The 17,138-nt window shown below is 42.4% G+C and overlaps 2 protein-coding genes across 8 annotated transcripts in view; one reads left to right on the top strand and one right to left on the bottom strand.

The window, feature by feature from the left end:
- mapk10 (mitogen-activated protein kinase 10) overlaps positions 1 to 5,115 on the top strand; it is a gene marked incomplete at both ends in the record, with an annotated part of 28,450 nt that extends 23,335 nt beyond the window's left edge. For 5 of the 7 annotated variants that reach the window (XM_080530012.1, XM_080530010.1, XM_080530011.1 and 2 more), the window contains 2 exons: positions 332 to 409; positions 4,973 to 5,115. In XM_080530012.1, the coding sequence (XP_080386138.1) occupies positions 332 to 409; positions 4,973 to 5,115 (221 nt within the window). Of the gene's footprint in view, positions 1 to 331; positions 419 to 4,972 lie in introns of all 7 variants that reach the window. The other 2 variants (XM_080530008.1, XM_080530006.1) reach the window with 1 other exon arrangement.
- Positions 5,116 to 13,011: 7,896 nt separating this feature from the next.
- arhgap24 (Rho GTPase activating protein 24) overlaps positions 13,012 to 17,138 on the bottom strand; it is a gene marked incomplete at both ends in the record, with an annotated part of 71,843 nt that continues 67,716 nt past the window's right edge. Inside the window, 4 exons of the mRNA XM_080528706.1 lie at positions 13,012 to 13,255; positions 13,844 to 15,131; positions 15,356 to 15,477; positions 15,629 to 15,702. Of these exons, the coding sequence (XP_080384832.1) occupies positions 13,012 to 13,255; positions 13,844 to 15,131; positions 15,356 to 15,477; positions 15,629 to 15,702 (1,728 nt within the window). The remainder of the gene's footprint in view (positions 13,256 to 13,843; positions 15,132 to 15,355; positions 15,478 to 15,628; positions 15,703 to 17,138) is intronic.

The raw sequence follows: 17,138 nt of genomic DNA, 5'->3' as shown, positions 1-17,138 counted from the left end.
GAAAAATATCTTAAAGTTAAGTGTATGGTCTGGGGCTATCCTACTGGAGATGCAATTTGCAATTCTCAGGATCCTCCACCAGTATTGTGTACTGTATTTCTGAGACAGGTCAACAATGCTTGATTACTTGATCAGTTTTTCTGCTTGTGTTTTTTGCACAAACCTTTTCAATTAGCTTGAAGTAGCTCTCTTCGGTAATTCACGAGAAGAAAGACATCAGGGCAAAGGAGACATTGATATCTCTCTCTCTCTCTCTCTCTCTCTCTCTCTCTCTCGCACTTTTTACTCACTCTTTTTTCTCCCCAACTTCTTCTCTGGCTCGGGCTCGTAGAACTCATCTACAAAGAGGTGATGAACTTTGAGGAGAGGACGAAGAATGGCGTGGTGAAGGGACAGCCCTCTCCTTCAGGTACTCTCAGTGCATAACCTAATCGCTCTGTAAGTGAATTTAATAAACTAATGGGGTTTGTCTTGTACCAGAGAAATCCATTGTGCGTTGACCATGTGTCTTTGTCCACCATCTTGTCTCTGAGACAGATAGAATGTGTGAAGCAGTCTATGTATGTTTTAGCTTTTCAAATAATAGATTAGAGAAAGTACGATTTATTCGACTGATTCTGTATGTATATGGATAAAAGGTTTGAAACGTGTTATGTGTACTGAGAAAAATCATATCACAATATTTAAATATCTTGCTGTTGCCTAATCTATGGGATAGATTATATGTAGGCCTATTGTACAGTATTTTCACATCTGTGTATGCACATGCCATGATTTAAGGCTGGGGTCCTTGGTCCACATTCCCATAAAAAAAAAATATCTCACACTCTGAATTGATCTTTGCAGTTAAGTGTTGTTCAATATTATCTGCCTAGATAAAGATGCCAATGTTTACTAAATCAGCTGTCATTCTCCTGGAAGACCATTGGAGGGCAGTGTGGAGTCATGTTGGTGTTGGTAGCGCTATGGTTGTCTGTCCAGGCTCTTTTGCTTAGAAGGGAGAACAACTGGCTTTGGTCGGCAGGCTTCGATATTTTTGCATATAGAGCGTTTCTCAAACTAAGTGAGGCTATGCCAGGCTGTCAGGTATTTGGGTCTGTTCAGATAGAGAATGCATGCCTCCCTGCAGTCTCTGTTCAGGACAGTAAACTGCTGGCCAGTCATTGATTTAATCCGCAGTGCGATAACTCTCTCTCTCTCTCTCTCTCTCTCTCTCTCTCTCTCTCTCTCTCTCTCTACCCCAACCTACCCCCCCCCCCCCCTCTCCATCTTTCCCTCCCTTCTCCCTCTCTCCCACTCTCTTTCACACCCTCTCTCTCTCTCTTCTTCTTCTTTCCCTCACTTTGGTCCTCATTCCCCCGGCTCTTTCTCTGACCTGCCTCTCTCTCCTCCTCTCTCTCCTCCTCTCTCTCTCTGCAATTAAGCAGATGGGTTGCCCCTGTGCAGAGCAGACGCAGTGCAGCTAAACAGCCCCAAACTGCACTATTTCACAGCAGTACGAGGCATGTAGTTAGGCTTAGGCATAAGTAGTTGGTTTCTACATTCTACATTTTTTACATTTTTACATAGAGAACACGTTTCTATATATCTACACTCTACATAGAGAACTAGTTTCTATATATTTACACTCTACATAGAGAACTAGTTTCTATATATCTACACTCTACATAGAGAACTAGTTTCTATATATCTACACTCTACATAGAGAACTAGTTTCTATATATCTACACTCTACATAGAGAACTAGTTTCTATATATCTACACTCTTCATAGAGAACTAGTTTCTATATATCTACACTCTACATAGAGAACTAGTTTCTATATATTTACACTCTACATAGAGAACTAGTTTCTATATATCTACACTCTACATAGAGAACTAGTTTCTATATATCTACACTCTACATAGAGAACTAGTTTCTATATATCTACACTCTACATAGAGAACTAGTTTCTATATATCTACACTCTACATAGAGAACACGTTTCTATATATCTACACTCTACATAGAGAACTAGTTTCTATATATCTACACTCTACATAGAGAACTAGTTTCTATATATCTACACTCTTCATAGAGAACTAGTTTCTATATATCTACACTCTACATAGAGAACTAGTTTCTATATATACACTCTACATAGAGAACACGTTTCTATATATCTACACTCTTCATAGAGAACTAGTTTCTATATATCTACACTCTACATAGAGAACTCGTTTCTATATATCTACACTCTACATAGAGAACTAGTTTCTATATATCTACACTCTACATAGAGAACTAGTTTCTATATATCTACACTCTACATAGAGAACTAGTTTCTATATATCTACACTCTTCATAGAGAACTAGTTTCTATATATCTACACTCTACATAGAGAACTAGTTTCTATATCTACACTCTACATAGAGAACACGTTTCTATATATCTACACTCTACATAGAGAACACGTTTCTATATATCTACACTCTACATAGAGAACTAGTTTCTATATATACACTCTACATAGAGAACACGTTTCTATATATCTACACTCTACATAGAGAACTAGTTCTGAGCGACCTGGGACATTGAATGTAAACTTTACTTTTTTATTTTATTTTATGTTATTGTTGGCTACTATGTCTGGCAGTTTGATACCATTGCTTTGTGAGAGGACAGAATGTGAGCATAAAACATTCAGTTAGTGTAAGAGTACTCTGTTTATTTGAAAGGTGTATTATGATATGATTTTACAGAAGCTCTCCATAAATCCGATATAATCTGATTGTGTTTGCCTTTAGGGAACGATATCCATAGCAGTGCAGTAGAAAGGTCTATGTAAGCACCTTAAGACCTCTCCACTGGGTTTGAGTAAACCTGTGACTCTGGAGTCAGATACAATCAATAGAGGCCATAAATTCTGGTTTGCCTCCTGTTTTATTGGAGGTCAGCTGAAATGGCTACCACTGTCCTTTAAGCAATCTCCTCCCACAGCCACAGACACATAAACAGGAGATTTATGGTCAGCCTGGGGCACCCGACACCTCCTTTTGCAAAAATCACTGGACCATTGGTATTCTCTGCACCGAAAGTTATCGTTTTAGCAAAGCCCTCCACTTGCTTTTCCTCTTGAGTGGCTTAAGGACTTCCATGTAGTAGTGGACATGAACAGTATGACTGGCAGTATATTGGCAGTATATCAGGGGAGGCTGGTCGAGGTAGAAATCGGAGGACGGTCTCATTGTAATGCGTGGTACGGAATAAGGAATGGTATAAAACATGTGTATGATGCCGTTCCTAATTCCATTCCATACATTACAATGAGCCTGTCCTCCGTTTTCTACCTCCACCAGCCTCCACTGGCAGTGCCTGTATATTATATCCTTTGCCTATTGCGCTACAGTACATTACAAAATGGACCAGAAATGTCCTCCTTCCCACATATCCTATTATGTGTCTGATAACAGTCCTGTCTGTTTCTCCCCTGTCTGATGTGTTGCGTACCACAGACCTAACATTGTGTACCACAGACTCAAAGCAAAGCGTAACTTCACAATACAACACGTCTGCTCCAGGGAGATAGCATAGACCTCTGACAAGTACAAAATATCATCTTTGTACCTGTGTGATGTTCTCTTTACTTTTCAATTCTGCTCTTTAGAGGAGATGATCCTTCATCCCTTTGTTTTGTGCCTGGGTTTATAAACTGCAGTGCCGTAGGAAGATAAGTGCTGCCATATCCAGTTCTGCTGGCTATGAAGGATCCGTCTCAGAGACTATAAGTCGACTCCATGAGATGTCAATCTCAAAGCCAGCCAGCCAGCCAGCCAGCCAGACACCAAAGGATGGGAAAATGATAGAGGAGTCCATTTGCTCCAACTTGAGATTAAATTGTCCTATCTAATTCTCACACAGAACGATAAATGACCTGGGCACTTCCTCATATTTTAATAAGACTTTGGAGGGAGTCCTTTCAATCGACCAATTTGGAACAAAATTTAACACAGCGGAAATCGCCCGCTGGATCTTTGTAAAAAACGCTTTATAGTTTTCACTTTGACGTGCTACTGAATACACGGCATATTAATAAGGCTTTTATGAAACTTGCAAGTATTCAGGATATAACTGTCCATTCACTCCACGTTTGCTTCGAGATGATTGGAAAATAAGATGGATAAGAGGATTGCCTATTGAGAGAAATTATCATTTTGTACAGAAATGGCTATTATGAATGGCTAGCATTAACAATGTGTTCCATTCATAAGCCTAATGCATCACAGTCACAGTAGCCTATGCAGTCTCAGCATGTGTGCATTAGTAGAAATTCATTCATCCCCATCTAGTGGTAAGAAGCTGCTTATTATGAAACATTATTCCAGCACTCTGTCTTCTATGGAGCTGACATGGTTGTTAGTCAACTGCGGCTGCCATGTTACACTCAGGGCCTGTTTCCTGGAATCAGATTAAGACTAGTCTTAACCTGGACTAAATAACATGTTATTTAAAATAACATAGTTATACTAAATAACATTCTACTCTTAATTTGTACTCTTTTTACGCTTAATCTGTTTCCAGGAAATCAGGTCTCAGTGTATTACTTGCTGTAGCTTGAAACAACTATACAGTGTTAGTCCATAAATTATCCAGAACAGCGCTGAACCGGGTTCAACCATAGGTCAATTGAACCAATCAAACTGCTAAAATGGCTCTTTCATCACACAAGGCCGTTTAGGTGTCATTTCTTCCCAGGCAGCACGCAGAGGGATGGGGCATAGATAGAGGGCCCTCGGGACGGTGGACCCCAGCCTTAACTCACCCCCTCTCTCATTCCTGACACTGTGGGTGTTGTGCTGGTGGCCTGTGTTTATTGTGTGTGTTTGTGTTTCTATCTGTATTTATGTCAGGGGTTGTTGTGGCTTTGTCAGTTTTTCCTGGGGCTCTTTTTCGTTGTAACCCCCTGCTGCTGTTGATTCCCTTAGCACAGGTGCAGCCGTGAACAGCAGTGAGAGCCTCCCTCCATCCACCTCCGTCAACGACATCTCCTCCATGTCCACCGACCAGACCCTGGCCTCAGACACCGACAGCAGCCTGGAGACGTCCGCAGGACCCCTCGGTTGTTGCAGGTGACTAGCCGCTTGCCTGCGCAACCCGATGTTCTTCAGAAGGTGAAGTCCCCCCCAACCAACCGGGCCGACAGAAACTAAAAACAACGATATCAAAAATGACGATAAAAGAGAAAAAATTATAAGGGATAAGGGAATATAATTAAGAATCCGAAATAAGAAAAAGCCTGCGCATTTTCATTCAGTGAATAAAAACAAAAGTATAAAGAAAAACTGATAAAACACGCTGAAATACCTATATTTATGAACTTCTAGTTGCTTTGCTTATACCCCCTGCCCCCCCTTAAATGGCATAAAAAACACATACATGCTTAATCTGGCATCTTTCTGTAAAGTGTAAATTGACTGGCTGGTACCTGATACCATGCAAGCGTCTGTGCTTCAGTGGATGTGGCAAGGTGGGCACTTTTGATCAAGACTATTGTACTATATAAACCTCCACTCACTTTAGCCCTCCCCCTATGTGATAGTACTGCTATGATTTACCCTCTAGGCGTGGTCCTGGAGGGTCCCACCCACCCACCCACCCCCTGTGAGATTGAAACAGATAGGTGTGTTTGTATGTGATTATTCCTCAGGGGAGAGCGCCAGAACAGCGCCCCCTGTCTTTTGTAAATAATGTAATTCTGTACAGCTGCGAGGCACACGGAGTGGGACTGACGGCCAGTACTGGAAGTTCTAGCGCACCTTGCCACATCACCGCTTCCACCTTAGTTTCCCCCCTTGCCTGTGGTCCTGCATGATTATGAGCTACGCTAATTATATGCTAAACGAGTCTAGAGACTTTTGTTTATATACCATGTAAAGTAATTGACATTTTGAGTGGTGAACATGGTGGGGGGGGGGGGGGGGGTTAAAGGATTCTCTATATGTGATATACATGTGTGTACGCTGCAGGAGGGAAGCCATGTGGATGACGTTCAGTAAACTGTCATGGTCACTGTCAGTGCTGAGCCGGAACCTTAAGTTCCTGTAGCTGTTTGTGTTTGGTGAGACCCCCTCTGACTGCATCCCTGCACCGCCCCCTATAGGCTGACCACAGCCTTGCATGTCATGTCACCCTGTCATCCATTCCTTCACCTCAGCTCCGACAATGGAAGGTCACTCTGTCTGTTTCTGTCTGTGTCACTGTGGCCAGGAGTGGAGGAGCCTGTATGTCGCCTTACTGGTGTGTACCACGTCTGTAGAGAGAAAGAGAGAGAGAGATAGAGAGAAGGGGGGGAGGGGATGGGATGGGTGGGGGCGGGGTGGTGAGCGTTAACCTCATCAACTTTTATTCCTTTTTATTGTCATGCGCATTGTATTTAATTTCAGCGAATTACTACTCATGCCATATTTTTTGGTCAAAAGGGAATCCGATATACAGACTACCTATAAAACCAGTAATGTTAAATAGATGATTTCTAACTGGACGTTTTATTTATTGATTTATCGATTGTATTTATGTCTTAGACGACTGAACCTGAATATATGGCAAGTGCCTTTGGAATGATGCAGTTTTTCCTCATCTTAAACCGGATAATATAACAACACATTATATAGCGTTGGAATGAAACAAAAGGTTCGATGGAGGCCGAGTCTCTGATGCTGAGGCAGTTGGCGTAGTCGGCAGTAGAACCAGGAAGTAATGGTGGTGTCTGGCCTGTGCTATTTTAGTCTATTTCAGCATGGAGTCACTTCACCTCTCTGTCCTCACATGCACATAGTCTCACCACAACTGATGCCCATGTCCTCCCTATAGGAATATGCTGTACCACCATCACATGACATGATTGTTATTGTTGCATCTTTGAATAACTAATAATGTAGAATTTAAACCTACTTTTAAAAACACACTGGACTTGTTGTTTATCGTATAGGACTCATCATATAAATGTTCTTCTGACCTATACCATACAATTAGTAACTGAACAGAATACCCTTAAGTTGTACCACGGTTTTGTTTTGTACCTGTATATGTCTTATTTGATCAGTGTCCTTACATTTCAATAAAGGGATGAAATAATTGCAGGTTATTTTGTTTTGTATGTCGGCATGACGATACCCATGTTCAGTGCACTCATGGTGTAGTAGTTGGCTCTTCCACACGTTCTGTGCTAGAACAAACTGTGGAAACATTGAGATGGTCAAGTTAGCAATGTTTCATGCTTTTTCAATCGATACGTGTATTTAATTTTTCAAGGCATTCCTCTTTGGTAATAGTGCTACACTAATGAATAGATTGAATACCAATTCATACACCCTAGTGTAAAGCCAGCTCTACTACATTATGACAACGGCATGCATTGTCAGTTTCTCATTGTGAGTAAGTTCCTAACTTGACAATCAGGAAGTTGAAAAGATAACAGTAAACAATCAGAATCTGGGCAGCATAATTAATAAGGTAGTTGTACCTTCTCTTGTGAGAGGGTTGTCTAGTTTGGGATCATTAATCAGTCATGTCTTGGTATTGAGTCATAGTCAGCATATTTTGAATTCATATAAACCTTTAGTAGAAGTTCAGAGTAAAGACTGTATGATTGGGTTTGGAAGGTGACAGGAGCGCTCAGGTAGACTTTTCCCATGTACTAATTTCCTGTGTTGATCCTCCACTGTGACACACATTGTTGTAGAAGCCAGACGGCCATGATCTCTCCAAACAAGTTTATATACACTAGCTCAGCAGCTCTTCTTGTGCATGGACAATTACTAGACACATAACTGTCATTTTAGGCTATTTCATAATCCATTAATTAAATCTCTATAGAAGTAATTGTTATAGTCATGTTTCACTTAGTTACATAGAAACGTGTTACACCCATTTGCCAATGGCGCAAGAAATGTACAGTCCAGTGTAGTTGATAAACATCTACTTCACAGAGCAAAGAGGGGTTCTTGAGATGTCTCCAGGATTAGCCAGCTAGAGGTTTTGTTCAGCCATTTTGAAAAACAGGGTGGAACTACAAAAGTTTCTTTCATTTGGAATATCAAAGTTTATGATCAACAGAATCTTTTCTTACCACTGGTTTATGGTGTGAGTGGGTTCTTACTGATGACCAATAAGACAATAAGCTAAGCTTGATGTGCCCTTGTGCATTTTCTACTGGACATTTTTAGCCATAAGATTCACTCATTGTTACAGGAGAGTGGGTCCTTATCTCATACATAGGAATCCATAATCAACTAACAAAAATCCGACAGGGACCATCATCAAAGTGCAGAAGCTGTAACAACGTTTGATTTTCTTTCTCTAGATGTGAACTTTTGATCCTACACAATAACAACATACAAAGGCATCTTTCTTCAGAGAATGATTCTCTGTTCTAAAAAGGTGCTGCAGGGCCTATATGACTCCTGATGCTTCACTTGGAGACAGCCAACACAGCCACACGTATTTCTAATGTGGGAGTTAGCAAAGAATGTAGACCTGTGTGGCTCTCACGCTCAACATTGAGCTGCTTCTCTCTGCTTTAACATCAGTGTGTGACTTCAAAGAAACCAGCATTTATCATAACTGACTGAATTTGATGTAACGTGTCACGGCGTCTAGAAGAAAGGCAATTATTTCAACATAAATATAATGTTCATAAACATTATATTTGAACATAATGTTCTCTGATTGTTTTGCCTTTCCGAAGGCCTGACGAGATTGTTGACTATTTTCTGATGGCCTTCGCACAGAGGTGTCAACTGAAAGGTGTAGGCTAAAAGGCCTACAGTACTGTACTGTTGTGTATTCTTGTTGTGTAACAGTATGGTGGTACACTGTTTGTAACTGGAAATATGAGGGATGTGTATTCTTGTACAGTCGCATTTAACCTAGAATTAGACGTGTCAAAAATCCTCACAAATTGAAATCCATGGTTGGGTCCGAGACATCAATATAGATGGATCATCTCTGTCATTTCACAACTCAATACGACATGCCTTTGTTTTGAAAGTGTTTGTGAATTACCTACAGTACTGTACTACATTACGATTATTAAAATGAACAAAACAATCAGTATGTCTATTGTGCATTTTCATCGCAACAAATAAATCAGCCATTCAATTGTAGACTTAAGAAGCCATTGTTATTTTGCCAAGATGTCATAAGATTCTAATATAGGTGTTATAGCACTCACACCATTGTAATCTCCTTGACTCATTTGATTTCACACAAGTCAATCATTCTCAATGAGACCCTGGTGCCAGCATAGTGCAAGTTATGTCCAGTTATTGACTTATTTGTTTACATGTTTACACTCTATTTGTTTACATGTTTACTTCTCATGATCATAATATTGTAAACAGCGCAATAAACAACTCTGAAAGTCAACCAGGGGGACTAACTGCTGCTGTTGGGACCATTGGTAATAATGACAGTAATATGTTGAGAGCGTTTATGTGAAGTTAAATTCAATTGGATGAATCCTGTTCAGTTCCAACTGAATCAGGTTGTGTTTTTTTCCTTATTTCCCCCCCTTTTTTTTCTTTTTTCCGTGCTGTAAGTGGACCATTCTGTTGACATGTCAGGTAGAAAATGTATCTGGTTCACGCTGACAACGGCTTTTCTGATCTCAAGCTTCAGGCTAGCGTTCCAATCAAATAAACAAACGCAAAGAAAAGAAAATGGTTTAAAACAACCACAGAAAAAAAACACACAACAGAAACTACTTTAAGCTGTTAAACACTCAACATTTTAAAGGTACTGTGTATGTAAAAAGTAATATATGTATGTGATTGAAAATAAACAAAACCTTTGACCTTGGGAATGACTATACTTGTCTTTGTATTTCTATAGTAATATGATATGTTTGATATGCTGTATATGAAATGTGCAAATATTTAGTGCTAAAGCCACACAAGAACACTAGAATGGACATAGACGTCAGAATTAGCCATTATTTATTGTACAACCATTTTCAGTGCATTTCAGAATGTATTTATTGACCTCAGCCATAGCTAGTACATGTATCAGTGGATAAACCTTCTCAGTGTTACCGTCTGTCCATCTACTCGGTCTCCCTTAGCGACAGGTCTGCGTTAGCATGGCAACAAGGGCCTCTGGACTTCCAGGCACTCTGTCATCTTGAATAGCCAAACTAGGAGGGCGAGGCCAAGTTGTCAGCCAGAATGGGTTGAGAAAAGCAGTTCAATAGGGCACAACGAAAACCTGTCCGACCTTCCACACATCTCTGGTGTGATATTGAATCTATTCTTTGCACCTGCGTCTATATCAGCATTTTCTCACTGTAATTCTTAGGATAGTATACCATGGTACAGTTTGTACTCTGTTACATTGTGGTTTCCAACAGTATATATTTATTTAGATCTATGTTTAATGCTGCATTCATGACATGTTGGAAGTAGGAAAGATTTCTGACTTGTAAACCTGTTGTAGAAAGTTGAGAACCATGTTTCCCACTTAAATACTGTATCGAAATCAACGAATAGGAAGCTCTATGCAAATAAATGACGTTATTTTAACTCAGAGGTTCAGAATTTCAGACTTGTTATGAATGTAGCATAAAGGTGTTCAGATACTACAGTGTAATACAAACAAGGGAGGAGGTGGGCTACATTACTGTGGTTTAAAGAGAAGGAAGAAACATGTAACTAAAAACTGTCTAGGCTAATCAACAACTTAAATGAGTGGAACATCCCTTTAACCCTCAATCCCAAGTATTACTTTACCTTATTGACCTGCTATTTACCTTGATACTAGGATTGCATCAGCCTGCTATACCTATATATATATCCTATTATGCTCTAAAGCACTGTTAGCATAGGCTATGTAGTGATGTTAACTTCGACAAGGGTCTGCTGTATGTCCTTTTCTAAGAGTGTTCAATTTCATTTCATTTCATGTATTATTATACAGGAAAAGATTAGTAACATTACAGATGTTAAACTATGTTCCAGTTAGACTGCAGGCCTCACTCAGTTAAAACTGGTTTGCAGCAATAGAAGAAAGTAGCATACAACCCACAGCAACACTGAGACGTGTGTCAAGTGCACAAACACTCAAGACCTTGACAACAAAAGACACTTGCATGAAAATGCATTTTTATTCATAATTCTGACAGCTTTGAAGTATTCTTTGTATCAAGCATGGCATGAAAATACCCCTCCTTTCCATCCATAATCTTCACCTCCGTATGGAATTCACAGCTCGGGTTTACACTGTCAGCTTGGCTTAAGCCTATTATCTCCTAGTGAAAGGTGTAGAATGAGAACCCCAGGCTCCCTCCACGCTCTGTTGTTCAGGCACTTTTTTCGTCCGCACATTCCAGAGTTCTGGTGTAAGATTGGTGACGGGCACTCCTGATGGGCCTCCTAATGGGGTCCTCGCGTATGCGCCCGGCAGGCAGGCAGCACCACCAGTCTCTTGTCACTGTGGATTTGTGTGACAAGAGAGACACAGACGTCTGGCTCTGTGCAGGCTCCCAAACACAGCTGGGTGCCCGTCTGAAGATGGCTGTTCTAAAGCTGGATGGTAACAGGATGGTACCCATGTGACAAACACAGATACACAGATACACACACACACACACACACACACACAAATAGATATACAGGCACACGCAGACACACACACACACACACACACACACACACACACAGACAAATGCACACATACACGCACACATGCAACACTTGATTTGGATGTTTAACAAACTCATCAAAGGTCCACTGGACAAAGGACCTGTCTTTGAGAAGCATTTTTCACATGCACGCACAGTCACGCACACACACACACACACACACACACACACACACACACACACACACACACACACACACACACACACACACACACACACACACACACACACACACACACACACATACACACACACACACACACACACACAGATACTCCACAAGGACAACAGTACAGTTGGTAACCCATGGGCACTCACAGAATGATTTACTGTAAATTACTGTGCTCATTACACTAGATAAATTCAGACTGGAACCAAGCCCTCAAGAACAACCCAGATGTACGTCATCGTTATCATCATTACCAAATACAATTTCAATTCATGATAAATATCAATAATTATAGGCGATTCATTACAATGTTTACTCATTACTAACTGTGGCTGACTTGCAAATAGTTTTACGACCCACAAAACATTCTTCATTTTAACCAGACCGTTCCTGTCTGACAACGCTTAAAGCCACAGAACAAGACAAGAAACGGTGTCTATTATCATATTATATAAAATATTTACATGTTCTGTCTCTCCTTTTTGGTCATGGGATGTGTGTAATGGCACAGAAGCATAGCCACAGGTATATTAATAATATTCAAATGAGACACATTAAAATATAAATCGGCATACATAATAATGCAATGTCATTCAGGTACCACGTTGAAAGAAAAAAAAGTAAGTGCAAGGAAAAGCCTTGATATAAAATGTAAATGTCACACATTGATAGTTCTGCTTAAATATCGGACAAACATTAAAATATTGTTTTAGTTTGATTTTTTTTTACATACATACCTTTTCTTGTTTCTCAGCATCGTTTTTTTCCTCTATATACACAGGCAGATACAGGCTACAGTATCACATGTAACAATAACAACAGGAGTTGATTATATATTTGGTAGGATGGCGAAGGAAAATGGGCAGTTTCTGTGTCTGTTGTGGTCTTTCAACAGTCCATACGGGGTAAGGCTGGTGTAGTCTATGATGCTAGGCAGATGACCAGCCGCCTAACATCTTCACATCGTCACCGATAAAGCCACAGTCTGCATTTATTTATGTCCAGTAGCCCTCAAAACCCCACACAACACTGAATCCACACTGCTCCTTTGCCACTTTCTCCAGCTCTCAGAAGCTAATGTCCGTCTTCAAGTGTCTCATTCCTTACATTCTCCCACCCCCTCTTAGTAGATATGGTACAGTCCTTCTGCACGCACCACCCCTCCTCACTGAATCCAGATGGTGTTGGCCCGGTCGGGCCGGCGCGGGTCAGACGTCAGGTCTCCGAAGGTAGAGAAGAACTGCTCCATCTCCTTCTGAAGCATCTCGTTCCTCTTCTCGGCGTCGTCCTTAGCGCGTTCGGCGTTGCGCAGCTTGATCTCCACCATGGTGTACTTCTTCCTCTCCTGGTCCAGCTCCTCGTGCAGGCTCACCATCTCCGTCTCCAGCTCCAGGTTACGGTGCTCCAGGCTTTGATGTGTGTGTGTGTGTGTGTGTGGCAGGGGGGGGGGGGAGGGGAACAATGGTTAAGTCAGAGTTTGAGGAAAAAATGGGTGTTTCAAGTTGTGGGAGATCTCATCGTGTGGGAGTGTCAGACTAAGTGAGCTTATGTCTTTCTCATGAGTCTGAGAGAGCTTGTGTTATGACATGCATCAAGAACACCCTGACATTCTTTAACTCATTTAGTGCCGAAGGTGAATAAAGTTGCCCAAGTGGTCAACATTCTAGAGTGCCAAGGGTCACCCAAAATGCATAAATGATGCTTCTTTTTATGCTTCATTTTATAGTAAAGTGCTTTGAGTTGCATTTCATGTACGAAAGGCGCTATATAAATAAAGCTTTACTTACTTACTTACTTACTTCATTTTATAGCCAATCAAAGTATTGTTGCTAGGTAAATACCACATAAAAGACTTGGCAGTCTAGTTGGTGAGTGTTCCATAATTCTTTGGCAGTTACTGAGTAAAGGAGAGTTTGTAATACAGGACACGTGTTAATGTATACATGTACAAGATCTTAGCTATGTTAAAAGGACAGCAGCAGGGGTTGGCACTCTACCTCTTGATCCTGGCTTCATACTCCGTCTTCTGCTTCTGCATCTCCTGTTTCAGACTGGCCACCAGACTGTGCAGGGCGCTGTGACTGCTGGGTCCGTTGCTTACAGGGAACGTTTCACTGTTATCACTACTGCTGGTGGCTCTGCTCCCCCGCCCACCTCCACCCCCACCTCCTCCAACAACATTCCTCCGCTCCGCCTTGCCCTCTCCCTCCCCCACCCCGGGCTGGAGGGGTGCCTCCATGTCGTGGGACGTACCGTCCAGTAGAAGCAGCGGGTCCTCGTAGTGGCCCCCGTAGAAGTCCTGCTCAGGGCAGGTGGTGGTGGAGGAACGACACGACGTGGAGTTGTCCGGTAGGGAGATCTCGCACGATGACGTGGACCAGGTGGCGCTGTCCACGCTCTGTTTGTCCTCGCAGCTACTGCTCAGACACGGCGGCTGTTGCTGTTGTTGTTGTTGATGTTGTTGTTGATGTTGTTGTTGATGTTGTTGTTGATGTTGTTGTTGATGTTGTTGTTGTTGATGTTGATGTTGTTGTTGTTGTTGGACGTTATCGTACGTGGACAGCCGGTTCTGGGCCGTCTGCTCCCCGGGGCAGTCCCCCCGAGGCTTGTTGTCCCGTAGAGTGACGTTGTAGCCGTTAGGCACCCACAGCCCATTGCGTCCGTTCAGAGTACCGTTTACCACGTCCGTGCTGGAGATCCCCATGCGTACCCCTCCGTTGGGGACCCCACTGGTTCCCATCTTGGTGCCCGGACCTTTGAGGGTGCCGGTGCGGCGAGCATGTAGGCTACCACCGCCGCCTCCTACTGGCAGAGTTGCAAGAGTCTGGCTCTTCTCCTGCTGAACCTCGGAGGAGGACGAGGAGCTGAAGGAGCCGTTGGTGACGATGCCGCTGCCCTTGCTGAAGGCCGGGTTCTTCTTGACCGTCAGGGGCGGGCTGCGGGTCAGGTCGAAGCGGCCCGAGATGCCGTTTCGCGGGCTGGCGGAGCGCGGGGAGCCGTTGTCGACGTGCTGACGCTGAGGTGACTCGGGTGTCTCCCAGGTGCACTGCCTCACGGTCCCATGGCTGTTGTTGTTCTCAGTGTTCTGGTTCTGACCTACGGTGGTGGTGGTGGTTGTGGTGGTGGCGGTGGTGGTGGTCGTGGCCATGGTGGCCGGCCTCCTCTGGAGTTCGTTGTTGTTGTTGTTGACCAGCTCCAGCGCCGTGGGGCTGTCCTCTTCTTGGGGGAACAACACATCCTGGCGGCCAATCAGCACAGACATCAGCTGCTGGACCAGCACCGTACCTGAAAACAGTACACACTTTTACTAGTATTCACTCCAGAGTAGCACACTCTTACTAGTTCTCACTCCAGAGTGCACATTCTTACTAGTACACACTCTTGCAAGTACACACTCTTCCTACTATCTTTCATATACAGAACAATTTCCGATATTTACAGCTGAAGTCAGGAATGTAAAGCCCATTAGCAGATACTATAAACCAATGGCATGTGACGGGCTACGGTACCTTCCATGATTGCTACAGGGTCCTCTATCTTTGGCCTCAGGATGTTTGGACCGAACACTGTGGCCAGGTTCTGGACACTCATCTTATTCACACCTGAATAGGACTGGACTTCATCTAGGAACCTGAAACACACAACCAAACCCCTCAGCCATGAGTCATCTTTTCAATGTCATCTTCGCCATGTAAACATGGAACTATGTTCAATATTTCAATTCAACATTTTCAAGGAAAAAGACACACAAGGCTGTGTCTGTCTGTGAGTGTACTTCATACCTGCATATGTACTTGAGCAGATTGTAGTTCACTGTAGGTAGACTTTCCACTTGTCTTTTCAACTCCTTTATTCCCTGGGAAGAGAATGCACACACTAGATGTAAATCATAAAGCACTGCATTGCTAAGCAACAGCAACTCTACTGAGAGGGAATCTCAGTAGAAACATGAAGTGTCAATAACACTACTGTTAGGGATGGGGGAGCACTCCCCAGTGCGGCCCCTAGGTGTCTCCCTCCGGCCACCCACTGTGCCGCCTCACTGGTAGACTTCTCACCTGCACCTGTGTGCAACGGTCTGTCACTGATGCTTTATGTACCCTCACTCCCCTTCACCTCCTGCTTAGTCTTCACAGTGTGGTCACCACTTGTTGGTCGATTGAGATACGTCAAGCCTTTGAATGTACAAGTAGTGTTTTTGGAGACTGTGTTCTTCCCTTTTGTTTTCGAGATTAAGTCTGTGTTTGTATCCTGTTTTGCCAACTCTACTTTAAGTAAAGAAGCTTTTGTTTGGTACCGCTACCTACTCGTCTGCCTCCCTTTATATGTAGCGCACCTGGGTCCGCCTATTATTATTATTATTATTATTAGTATTATTATTATTATTATTATACCAAAATGTTACTACAGCATGAGAATAACATCCTAAATCATGGTTAATCATTATGTCATTTTAGAAGCGTCGGTTTCACCTTTATCCTGCTTCTATGTTTCTTTTTTAAAAAGGTCCTTGAAACAAATGCATCCAATTGTACATACTGTATCTGCACCATTTATCTTATCAGAGCAAGTCGATTTAACAAGTCATATGTGATTGATTAGAATCTCTACATCTAATTGAATCTCCATCGTAACTCTGTTCCAGTTCTAATTATAATCAATATTCCTTTTAGCTGCGGAGCTCAGACTGTGACTTTGTCTGCAGTGATCCGACACACGATTCACGACTTAACTGTAGCCCATTTTCAAGCTCTAAATTGATAATGCAATATATTTTTGTCTCTTTTGACAGTGCATTGTGTCTTTCAAACAAATCAAAGGCAGGCAATTTGCAGGGTAGAATGGGAAGAAATACAAAGAGAAAATCCATAAGGACAAATATGCCGCTTCTTCTGGTCGCGCTCAGAAACGTGGGATTGTGTATACTACTGTGAAACTATTTGATACTTTGTGCGCAGACTGGAAGCCCTGGTGGTTTCAGAGGCAAGGTAAGCTGTAAGTCATGCTGAAGGCATTCTAACACACGTACACGCACACACACGCACACACGCGCATGCACACGCACGCACACACACACACACACACACACACACACCATTAGCCTCACTAAAACACACAGGGGCGCTGAACAGAAGATGAAAGAAGGCAGTTTTGAGAGTCACTGAGGGGAGCAGAGAGAGAGAGAGTGATACCCTGTGAAGCAAGCCTTATGGTGTGAAAGAAATCCAATTTGGATGCTTGTATTGAGGAGCGAGCACAACAAAGTCATTGTGCTGTTGGGGAACAGCGGAG

Source organism: Nansenia antarctica (assembly GCF_963989245.1).
Source record: "Nansenia antarctica genome assembly, chromosome: 4".
Taxonomy (NCBI): Eukaryota; Metazoa; Chordata; class Actinopteri; order Argentiniformes; family Microstomatidae; genus Nansenia; species Nansenia antarctica.
Note: the sequence above shows the minus strand (reverse complement) of the source record. Positions and strands in the feature narration are given on the sequence as shown.